General features: G+C 42.7%; 1 protein-coding gene across 1 annotated transcript; it reads left to right on the top strand.

The window, feature by feature from the left end:
* Positions 1-318: 318 nt before the first annotated feature.
* LOC116377305 (probable E3 ubiquitin-protein ligase HERC1) lies at positions 319-12,018 on the top strand. The gene is made up of 13 exons (XM_031838918.1): positions 319-1,532; positions 2,062-2,157; positions 2,396-2,590; positions 4,693-5,004; positions 5,100-5,196; positions 6,058-6,201; positions 6,375-6,502; positions 6,804-6,948; positions 7,687-7,858; positions 8,983-9,117; positions 9,876-10,041; positions 10,648-10,773; positions 11,484-12,018. The coding sequence occupies exons 1-13, from the start codon at positions 582-584 to the stop codon at positions 11,820-11,822; spliced, it is 3,006 nt and encodes a 1,001-aa protein (XP_031694778.1). The 5' UTR covers positions 319-581; the 3' UTR covers positions 11,823-12,018.
* Positions 12,019-12,146: the final 128 nt, after the last annotated feature.

Here is a 12,146-nt window from a genome sequence, read left to right as displayed (position 1 = left end):
TGACCTGTTATGCACGGGTCAACATGTGTGTAGTGTTTACAATACAGACTGGAGCGAGGCTGGTCTGTAAATGTATGGCTAAACTTCACAAACGACTAAACATCATGAAATAGAATGTAATCAGTGTGCATATAAAACATTTGTACAAGTAATAATACAACTTTAAATCGCACGATAAAGCATTAAAAAACCTTTATTCAACCAGGCTAGTTTTCACTGAGAGCAGTGCTCGATTATCGGGCAGCTTTAGATATTATTTTCTGTTTCGATATATATATATATTAGGTCATATTTACATAGATGACCTCATCTGTGTTATTAGCACATAAGTCCATAATGTTTGTTTCTTCATCTTGATTCACGATATTATCCAGTGAAGAAGTGTTGAATGGATCAAGGTCTGTGCCAATTTTGCAAACTGGAAACTATTAATAACCTCAAACTGAAGATTATTGTGTTTTTCCCCAACATTTTAAATAGCGTTGAGAAAAGACAGCCTTTGCGAACACAAATTGCTGTTCACAAGCTTGATATTAACAATTTGTCTGTTTTCAGGACTGATGGCTCCAGAGTGACATGCCATGGCTCTGATGATCCCCCCGGTGAAGCTCAAATGGCTGGAGCACCTGAACAGCTCGTGGATCACGGAGGACAGCGAGTCGATCGCCACACGGGAGGGAGTGTCGGTGCTGTACTCGAAGCTGCTGGCCAACAAAGAGGCCGTGCTGCTGCCCCAGCAGGTGCTGTGTCTGAAAGGGCCCCAGCTCCCGGACTTTGAGCGTGAATCCCTCTCCAGCGATGAGCAGGAGCACTACCTGGACGCGCTACTCAGCAGCCAGTTGGCCTTGGCCAAGATGGTCTGCTCCGACTCTCCCTTCGCTGCAGCCCTGCGCAAACGTGTGCTGGTGCTCCAGCGCATCTTCTACGCACTTTCCAACAAGTACCACGACAAAGGAAAGGTCAAGCAGCAGCAGCACTCTCCAGAGAACAACTCGGGCTCGGCCGATCTGCACTCTGTCAGCGAGCGGCCGCGCTCCAGCACGGACGCCCTCATCGAGATGGGCGTCCGCACGGGCCTCAGCCTTCTTTTTGCTCTGCTGCGCCAGAGCTGGATGATGCCTCCTCCACCCAGCCCCGGCGGAGGTGCCGGAGGCAACATAAACTTGTGTAACGATGTCATTCACACGGCCATCGACGTGGTCAGCTCCCTGCCGCCCCTCTCTCTGGCCAACGAGAGCAAGATCCCGCCAATGGGCCTGGACTGCCTGGCCCAGGTCACCACTTTCCTGAAGGGGGTGACCATGCCAAACTCTGGGGCGGACATTTTAGGGCGACGGCTTGCCTCCGAGCTGCTGCTGGGGCTGGCCTCCCAGAGGGGCTCCCTGCGCTACCTGCTGGAGTGGATCGAGATGGCCTTGGCTGCATCAGCCCTGGTCAGTGCTATGGAGGAGAATAAGGTGCTACAGAACCAAGAAGGGCTCATCGGATATGATTGTTTCATGAACATCCTCATGCAGATGAGGCGCTCTTTGGTAAGTAAACATCAACACTGCTGGCAGATTGGAAGTGTTGTTTTTGTGGTTTAATAACTCAAACCAGAACTGTTATAACTTCTGCTTAAACAAGGACTCAGTAGCCTCGGCAGCTTTACTTTGCTCATCCAACCACGTCTTTCTTGTCTCTATGGAAAACACTATAAACTAATAATAATTCATCCATCTGTATGCTTTATAGTGCAGCTATTATGATCTTAAGGTGTGATAACTGAAAACACTACTGACATTCTGCACCAACCAAATACAAACATGCTGGTAAATAAACAATGATGATGTCATAGGCTTTCAAACGAGTTATTTACGTTTTTTTCAAAGTTTTCGGGGTTGTCTGATATGTATCACATGGTTTTTGGATTCCTATCAGATTTAAAGGTGCATAGGTTGTTTAACGTTTCCTTTTGGGGGTCTGTGACAAAGGCCCCCTGTTGAGTGTGATGATTGTAATTGTTTTGAAGTCATTATGGTCTAAACATTTATATATTTAAATGTGTTTCTTCTGTCTCAGGGCTCCTCAGCAGATCGCAGCCAGTGGAGAGAACCCACACGGACCACTGATGGCTTGTGCTCATTGTATGAGGCAGCACTGTGTCTCTTAGAAGAAGTAAGACGTTTTAGAAGTACTCTACGTATCATTATACTCTAAATAATACACCTCAACATGCTTATTTAAAGGAGTGGATAGCCTTCACTTAGATCCATACGAGTAACTCCTGTAAGTTACCAGTCAAAAATGTGTTGGAAGGAAAAGGGAGGAGATGTCATTTTAAGAAACTCGTCAGACACAAATGATTATTGAAACATGTCCGGAGCGGTTCTTTACTCGCGTCCTTTTCTTTCAGGTATGTCGAATGGCGTCGGACTACTCTCGCACCTGCGTCAGCCCAGACAGCATCCAGACCGGCGAGGCGCCCGTGGTGTCTGAGACCTGTGAGGTCTACGTGTGGGGCAGTAACAGCAGCCACCAGCTGGTGGAGGGAACGCAGGAGAAGATCCTGCAGCCCAAGCTGGCCGCGAGCTTCGCCGACGCACAGACCGTAAGAGAACAGTTCACAAGTCTTCTGTAGAGCTGTGTGTCTGCACATGTTTAGAGAGGGAGCATCTGAAGCTTTCTGACACTGTGGTGGCTAGATTTTAAATTTAGCACATTTTAAAGTTAAATGCACCAATCTGGTTCCCTTTAGAGCAGAATTAAGAAGAACTTTGTGCTCTTGTAAACAATTTCACTTCTGCAATTTACTTGTAGCATGGGATGGAATGTAACTTTGTGCTTTTATGCTCCTCAAGTACTCAAGTACACGTTTTGAGGTACTTGTACTTAAGTATTTCCATTTTATGCAACTTTATACTTCTACTCCACTACATCTCAGAGGGAAATATTATACTTCTAATTTCATAACATTTATTAGACAGTATTAGTCACTAGTTTGGCTATTTTGCAGATTCACGTTCTAAACACAAAATATAAATAAAGTAATGAACTATGAAGTATTATTAAGTAGTATATTATGAAGTCTGTAAAGTAGTTAAAATGAGCTTCACCAGCTGCAACATTGAAGTGATGAACACATTAATGCATCAGTAATTATAATCCAATGATACATATAGTATTTGAGTGCATATTGAGTGTACTTTTACTTCTGGTACTTAAAGTGTATTTTAATGCTAATACTTTTGTACTTTTACTTCAGGAACATTTTTAATGCAGGACGTTTAGTATTTATCACTGCGTGCCAGTAAACATTTCTACCATAAACACATTGGTGGTATAAATATTAACCGTGATGACGCGGCACAAAGTCACAAAGCATGACCGAGGTAATTAATGTAAAAAATTACCTCGGTTCAAAATTAATTTAGCTATGTTTTGTCAAACGGGTTAAGTTTTAAGGGGGAAAATATTGTTTTTCTTCAGAGCATGAATTTTACTGATCAGCATGATCACAAAAAGAGCATTTCATAAACACGTGTGACATGCATTAACAGCACTGGTTCTCCCTTCAGCGGAACTACAGCTGTGTATCAAAACAATGTGACACGCTGTGTTAGACGGATCGATGGTATGAGACAATTATCTTACCCACATAACCTTTGTTCATCTGTTTATAATGTCAGGGGCCTCTCTGCAAGATGAAGTTGCACAAAATCATTTTTCCTAATGTGCTGCTGAATTTGCAGGAAATTAAATCAAATAATCATCAGAAACTAGCTCAGCCTGGTCTCTTGAAAACTGCCTTTTTCAATTGCATTTCCCAGATGACCTACTTAATTTAAGATACATAACAAACATTTGTTTTAAGCCAAAGCAAGATCTTTTACAAAAGTATTTTTTTTCAGTAGTTTTTGTTTTGTTTTGTGTCAGGTTGAAATTCACAACGTTAAAAATGTGTTTAAAACTGTAAATACGTTTCCCTCAAAAACATAGTTGAGAAAGCAGTTCAGTTGTATGGGAACATCATTTCTTGGAGACCGGGTGTTGTATCCAGGTGGCAACCTCCAGGTCTATAAAGTTGCATTCTCTCTAGTGTCCACCAGGGGGCGACTCCTCTGGTTGTATAGAAGTCTATGAGAAAATGACTCTACTTCTCTCTTGATTTATTACCTCAGTAAACATTGTAAACATGAGTTTATGGTCTCAATCGCTAGTTTCAAGTCTTCTTCAATACAGCATGATGTTCATTTAGTACATTATGGTCCATTTAGAGTCAAACAGACCATAAAGCAGGAGATGCTTTAGGGTGGGTCTACACGGTGATTGACAGGTTGCAACCAGAGACATATATGTTGCATCTACGTCCAAATCATTCTTGCCAACAAGGTTAAATTAGTTTTAATATTTTAGTTAGTTAATGGAAATACTATTGTCAACAAAAGTGTTTGATCATAGCTTCTGTTGATGAAAACCAGTGTACTCCGTGTATTAACCGTGTATTATTATAAAGCAGGGGATGCTTTAGGGGCGGGGCCTCAGATTTCAGAACCCCCTCAGATTTCGATGGCCAAAATTCTGAAAAACCGTAGTCCACCAACCAATGAGACAACTACACCCTTCACAGCTGTAGTTTAGCGCCACAGGATTTTACCACAGCGCCTCTCTCTCTCTCTCTCTCTCTCTCTCTCTCTTTCTCTCTCTCTGCAGATTGAGGCGGGCCAGTACTGCACTTTTGTGATCTCGTCCGATGGCTCCGTCCGGGCCTGCGGTAAAGGCAGCTACGGCCGTCTGGGCCTCGGAGACTCCAACAACCAGTCGACGCTCAAGAAGCTCACCTTTGAGCCCCACCGCGCCATCAAGAAGGTGTCGTCGTCCAAGGGCTCCGACGGCCACACGCTGGCCTTCACCACGGAGGGCGAGGTGTTCAGCTGGGGCGACGGTGACTACGGCAAACTGGGTCACGGGAACAGCTCAACACAGAAATACCCCAAACTGATCCAGGGGCCACTCCAGGGGAAGGTAGGGCTATTCTATTCACATGGTGCACATTATTTCATCTTTTAAATCCAGTAACCGATGATTAAGTCTGATGTGTGTCTGTTGTTCTGTGTCAGGTGGTGGTGTGTGTGTCTGCCGGCTACAGACACAGTGCTGCAGTCAGTGAGGATGGAGAGCTGTACACGTGGGGTGAAGGAGATTTTGGAAGATTAGGTAAGTTGCTGAACTCATTTAGGATCTCTTTTAATGTACAGCTGTTACTTTTAAGTAGTTCCCAGTACAACCGGGGGGATTGTCAACGCTCTTAGATTCTCTTCTTACTCTTCTCACTCATGGTTATAACTTTGTAACACAACACTTATTTTATTGTCTCGCTTTTTCTGCTTTGTCTGTCAAAGCACTTTGTAAACTCTGTTTCTGAAGTTGCTATATACATAAAGTTATTATTATTAATAACCCCTCAAGCTAACTCTCGTTAACACGGTAAAACACCATGACACACAACAATTTGTGACTCATAAATTTGTTTAACTAATAACTGGCCATTTACAGATGGCTCCGTCGCTACCGCACAGAAAAGAGAGATGTGGTCCGTTTATAGATGCAAATATCTTAAAATATTTTATTTAGAAAAAGAGAGCTGTTGGTTTTTCTAACTTATTTATTTATAAGTTATTTTATTTACTATTTTGCAGTTTGCATGATAATAATTGTTTAGATTCTGATTTCTTTATATATGGAATGATTTTGTAATAATAATTATTATTATTATTATTAGTAATTAAAGCCTTCAGTATATACATGATGACATTAAATGTTTTAGTTTAGTATTCTACGTACTCCTGACTGCAGAATGAGCCACCATGAACCCATGAACCTGTAAAGACCCAGTCATGACAGGAAGAAGTGCTGTGAACTAATACTGGAGAAAACAACCTCGTTCTGCTCTGTGTGCCGGATGCTCCGCGTGGACTTTTTTTAACCCTCCACTCAAACGAGCTAAATAAAACTCCACATTTGTAATTTCTGTGCGTAAGCAGTCTGAAGTTTTCTTTCATTGTTTGGGGGATGCAGGTCACGGTGACAGCAACAGCCGAAACATTCCTACCCTGGTTAAAGACATCAGCAACGTGGGAGAGGTGTCGTGTGGCAGCTCTCATACCATCGCTCTGTCCAAGGATGGACGCACCGTGTGGTCCTTCGGAGGAGGAGACAACGGTGAGGAAACCCTTCACCAAGACTTTGTTGTTAAACGTCATCAGTGATCTTGTAAATTGAATTTAAATAGGAGCCTTCACATAATTCTTGCAGTTTTGTCTTGTATTTCTTCAAATTGTACTACAGTGTGAGTACATGCTCTCATACAAGTGAAACCACGTGTTGTCCCGCAGGAAAACTCGGTCACGGTGATACCAATCGAGTCTACAAGCCAAAAGTAGTGGAAGCCCTGCAGGGAATGTTCATCAGGAAAGTGTGTGCAGGAAGCCAGTCGTCTCTCGCCTTAACCTCCACCGGACAGGTATGATAGCAGTCCTAAAGGGTTAACCAAGACGGGACAAAAGCCCGGTTTGTTGAGGAATAAATGAAGGCTCTTTGTCCCAAAGAGGGAATTTCATACTGCTGTTTATGCATTCCTGCTGACAGCCGGTTGGACGTTGACAGTGATGACTTGTTACGTAACGGAGCTCTTCTTTCTCAGGCTTTGTCTCAAAGATACAGCCTCACTGATTTTACTCCTGGAGACCAAAATGAAATGATTTGCGATGTGAGCAGCAGAATAACTCCTCTGCTGATGTTGATTGGTGCCACTTGTTCTTTAGGTGTACGCGTGGGGCTGCGGTGCTTGTCTGGGATGTGGTTCCTCTGAGGCCACAGCTCTCAGACCCAAACTGATCGAGGAGCTGGCTACCACCAGGGTGGTGGACATCTCCATCGGGGACAGTCACTGCCTGGCCCTGTCGCATGGTTTGTCTTTTGCTCTTCTCTTTCGGGGAGCTTTTTGTCACAGTTTCTCTCTGTAGTCTTGATTTTCTCTGTAATATAAAAGTCCTGCAGCTCTATAGAAACAGAACAATCATGACTAGAAGTAGAGAGAACTAGAACATGTCTTTTGTGCAGAAGTTTCACTGATTTTTGTTGTCACATGACTGTTGGTCTCAGATGAATCAATCATGACTTCATAGTTTCACTGAGGAGCTCACACTTTAATGTTTTTTACAGAAAAAAGCAAAGCTTTATTTGTGGTGAGATTTTAAAGGAGACATGTAGAATAAAATGTTGGTGATGAAATTTCACAATTTTAAGCTTTGTTTCGGTTTCTTTTTCAGACGGAAGTGTTTGTCGCACATGATGTGTTCAAGGGCCGTCAGAAAGACGATAATGGTGTTTTTTTTTTTTACAGCTGGCTGTGATAAACAGTGTAGTTTCTGCGATTGTTTAGAGGAAACATGCTTTTCAGTCCCGCTGGCGGGTTTTGGGGATCAATGTGGCTGAACATGCTAAATCCACGGCCTCTTGTCAAGTCACAGTGTGATCATGATTTTATGTTTGTTAAACAAGTGACAGAGCTGTCGCAAGTAGCATGATGTAATAGCAAAATACATAGACCCTGTTTGTTTAGGCTAATACTGAACTGAAGCTAGACCGTATATTTCAGATCAGTGTAGTACAGATTCTATATCTAATCTTGTATTACTTCTCCAGACAATGAAGTGTACGCATGGGGCAACAACTCCATGGGCCAGTGTGGCCAGGGGAACTCCACGGGGCCGATCACCAAACCCAAGAAGGTGGTGGGTCTGGACGGAGTCGCTATTCAGCAGATCTCAGCCGGAACGTCCCACAGCCTGGCATGGACCGCCCTGCCCAGAGACAGGTCAGCTCAACATCAGAGTAACTGCTGTAGCAACGGTAGCATTGAACATAAACATAGCCACACAGGGAGGGGAGGGGGGGTTTTGATAGGATTGCACAATATAGGTCAAAGGTCAGTGACTGCACGTGAAATGTGCAGCAGTTTCTTTTTCCTTCTGTGTGATGTTAATGTCATGTTGACTGTTACTGACGTAAAGTACAGAGTGTCTCAGGAGGTTAGATCTTGATAGAAGATCTAACCTTTTAGATGAAAGTCACTCTGTCTCCTAATGTGTAAAAGTTATAAATATAATAAGAGATGATATAGTCAAAACATTATAAACACCATGTCAACTGATTTCAGTAGACACTACTATACAACATGTTACGGTACATCAGTGTTGTGAAAAAAAAATCTGATAATCTTTTAAAGTAAAGTGTTAAATGTTCGAGAAAAAACTAATTAACAAGAAAAATTGTAATATTCTCTGAGATTGAGCTCTCAAATTAGTGAGAAAAAAAATCAGAATGTTTGACTTTGCAATGTTGGATTAAACTCCATCACACCACAGTGGAGTACCACACATGTACTGATCCAATGTTTATGATAATATTGTGATTCATTTTGATAAATCTGATGAGGTCAAACCGACGGAACAATACGCAGCGTCTGGTGTGATGATGTCGATTCAACCTTCAAAGTAAAGTGATGAGATTTCTTGACAAAAAAAAAAACAGGAAACCACATTGCCAACTCTCACATGTGTCACATTTATTTTGATATGCAGTGTTCACAGGAAGTGCATTCTTTAGATAGATCGGTAGAAAACTAGCATTCATTAGAAAACAGGAGTAAGGCAGAACTTTGTTGAAGTGGTTTTGAGGCACGGCATCAATTCTACACGTAAAGTTCAGTTAACGACGAGCACGACTAACCCGACTTTATTCCTGCTGGTTTAAATCAGTGGAGAAATGCTTCAAGCTTCATCAGTTTAGTGGACAAAGTGTTTGAATGACAACAACAGCATGTCCCTCCAGAGCTTTGATGTTTGACATTCATTCCACTGGAGCACCTATGAAGCACTAGAGCTCTTCATATTCATATTAATATTAATATATGAATACTTACTCCCTGTGGCTCTGTAGGCAGGTGGTGGCTTGGCACAGGCCCTACTGTGTCGACCTGGAGGAAAGCACCTTCTCCCACTTGCGCTCCTTCCTCGAGCGCTACTGTGACGGCATCAACAGTGAAGTCCCTCCTCTTCCGTTCCCCTCATCCAGGTAAACGCACACGGCCACCATCACTGCACTGACCGGTGTGGAGAAAACACAGAGAAATAACCGTGTATAATTAAGCACCTCCTCTCCAGGAAAGAGGGTTGTTATTATCAGATTCACAGTTAATTACCAACATCTTTATTTAAAATGACAAATCTGCTCTTTTGATTCACAGAGTATGATTTTAAAGGAAAACATATTGATAGAAGAATTACATGTTCACACAAAGGCTGTGATATGTGTAAATAATTAACAAACGATTTAACTATAGCACGTTTTTTTTTTTTTTTTTTGTCTGAGCTTTTTGGGCGTTAACTTTAATAACAATGGTCTGAAATGACATAAAGTTGCATAGTTAAGTAAAAAAACTAAGGACACCTTAATTACCCTCCACTAGCATGAGAAGCTTGATATTGGGCTCTATGTGGTACCAGAGACGTCGGATGATTGTTTGTGACAAGTTCTCTATCTATCTATCTATCTATCTATATCTATATCTATATACCGAGATATATAATTCATTTTTAATGTAGTTTGTACGTATTTGTAATGAATGTGTCCTGACGCTGAATAACAAGTCTTAGCATGATGCAGTTTACTGGATTGTTTTAAGTCTCTCGACTTTTTTTTTTATCTTGTTTTTAACTTTTTTGTTTTTTAAGTCTGTGATTTTTACATGTGGAACTTTCACACCGTCATCTTGGCAATAAGATTCAATAGTGGTGGCTAAAATTAAATACATTTAAAAAATATATTTGCAGGGAGCATCATAACTTCCTCAAGCTGTGCCTTCGGCTTTTGTCCAATCATCTGGCTCTGGCTCTGGCCGGGGGCGTGGCCACCAGCATCTTAGGTCGGCAGGCCAGACCCCTGAGGAACCTGCTCTTCAGACTGATGGACTCCTCAGTGCCTGACGAGATTCAGGAGGTAAGAAGATGCAGGGGGGGGGATTATCAGCATAGTAAAGACCAAGATAGATAGTAGAAATAATAAAACGGTTCACAACAGAGACAATTTGTGAAAAAACACAACATATTTAGGATGAAGTTCTCACTTAAAGAAACACGGAGCTGCAGCAGCATCTCTGTCACCTTTTCCATGCCTGTAATTAAAGCTGTTTTATTCTATTTTATCTGAATTGTCACTCCTCAGCTGTTCTCTTTGTATGTAATCATTGAGATTAGCTCAGTGGACATTAAAGAGACAGTAGTGATGTTTAGAAGTATTTGTATGAGGTTCTTCTCCAGAGTCACAGTTCTACTACAGTAGTTTATAGAAACGCACAAATCAATGTTCTGCTGAGGACGTATTCTAGAATCCGAACCAGCCAAAGTCACAGAATAACACAAACTGATCTTAATTTATTTAAGTGTCTACACATACACTGACGATGGAAAAGTACTTCATGCAACCCTACTTCAAAACATCCAAACAGTACTTTCTTAACATGTCAACAAACTCTGGATCTGTTGCCCCACCTGAAGCTTTGTGTTGTGTGTGTGTGTGTGTGTGTGTTGTGTGTGCCCCCATCAGGCGGTGATCGAGACTCTGTCGGTGGGGGCGACCATGCTGCTGCCTCCGCTGAGAGAGAGGATGGAGCTCCTTCACTCCTTGCTGCCTCAGGGCCCTGACAGATGGGAGAGTCTCTCCAAAGGACAGGTATGCTATGCTTCCTGATACACACACCTGTCAGGATCCATGACTCTGGATGCACGTGTAGAGTTTTATTTTCTGAACTCCAGTGGAGACGTATATGCTTAAAACTGAGCACTTTTTTTTTTATACATTAATCTCATTGTTAGACATTAAAAGCCGGGTCACAGCCACTGGTTTACATTGATGTACTTGAGGTTTGTGTAGATTAACAAATGCCCCGTTGGTTGATGGCTCACGTTGTGGTGTTGGTGGAGTAAAAGGCTGGTTTGGTTCCTCTAAGTGGTCAGCCGGTTAGCTTAGCGTGTTTCTGGCTAAGTTTAGCGGCTGTAGCCTGACGTTAATGTAGAGATATAGAAGTGATATCGATCGTATCAGTTAACTCTTGGCAAGAAAGCAAATTTAGTGTCTTTTCCAAAATATCAAAACGTTCCTTTAAAAGTACAAATTTACTGTTAATTTATGGAACATTTCTGCACATGCAAAAAATGTGCAGTTACCTCAACAATTTAAAAACCTAGTGTTTCATGAAATATGACTAAATCAGAAGAGCTGTGATAACCGCCGCCGAGGCCGGCTTGTTGAATGCACATTGGACTATTTCCCCTCAGTATGAACCTCCGTGTTTACCAGTTTAACACCGAGTGCTGTTTGTCGGCTTGTTTTTTCTCTCTAGGTCAGCAGTCTCATTTTAAACGTGTGTTTTTGTGCCACAGAGGATGCAGCTCGACATAATCCTGACCAGCCTCCAGGACCACACCCACGTGGCCTCGCTCCTGGGCTACAGCTCTCCGGCCGACGGGCCCGAGGGTCTCTGCTCCGGCCCGGGCTTCACGGCCGCCCCAGACCCGACGTACAGCGACACGGCGGGACACCCTGACACCCACCTGGCCGAGATCCTCATGAAGACGCTGCTCAGGAACCTGGGCTTCTATACCGTGAGTAGATGTTTGCTGCAGCTCTTATCGGAGAGTTCGCTCTTATTGATTTCAGTGTGTGTGCCGCTCGATAACAAACCATTATCTGAGAGATCATTAACGATCTGTTTGGAATAGACCAAGGCAGACGTTACTCAGGAAGGAAGCGCTGTTGTTTCACTCTCTCCATCTCCCTCATTGCTCCTCTTAATACTAGAGTGCTGGAGGCGGAGCATGACGCATATATAATCCTTGTTTATCATCACCTGCTGCGAAGCAGTGGCTTATTCCTGTGCCTCGTTCTCTAAAGACGACTTTTATTGATTGTAGCACGCACGCACGCACGCACGCTGTTTTCAAGTTTGTGACATTATGCAGACAATAATGAACGTTGATTAGACTGCAAGGCTTTCTGCTTATGAGTCACTCCTTTTGAATTATTCGCCTCTCACTGAATTTTCC

Source organism: Anarrhichthys ocellatus, unplaced genomic scaffold (assembly GCF_004355925.1).
Source record: "Anarrhichthys ocellatus isolate YVR2014 unplaced genomic scaffold, GSC_Weel_1.0 scaffold1108, whole genome shotgun sequence".
NCBI classification, from domain to species: domain Eukaryota; kingdom Metazoa; phylum Chordata; class Actinopteri; order Perciformes; family Anarhichadidae; genus Anarrhichthys; species Anarrhichthys ocellatus.
The sequence above is the reverse complement of the archived record's forward strand: the minus strand, read 5'-3'. Positions and strand labels throughout refer to the sequence as shown.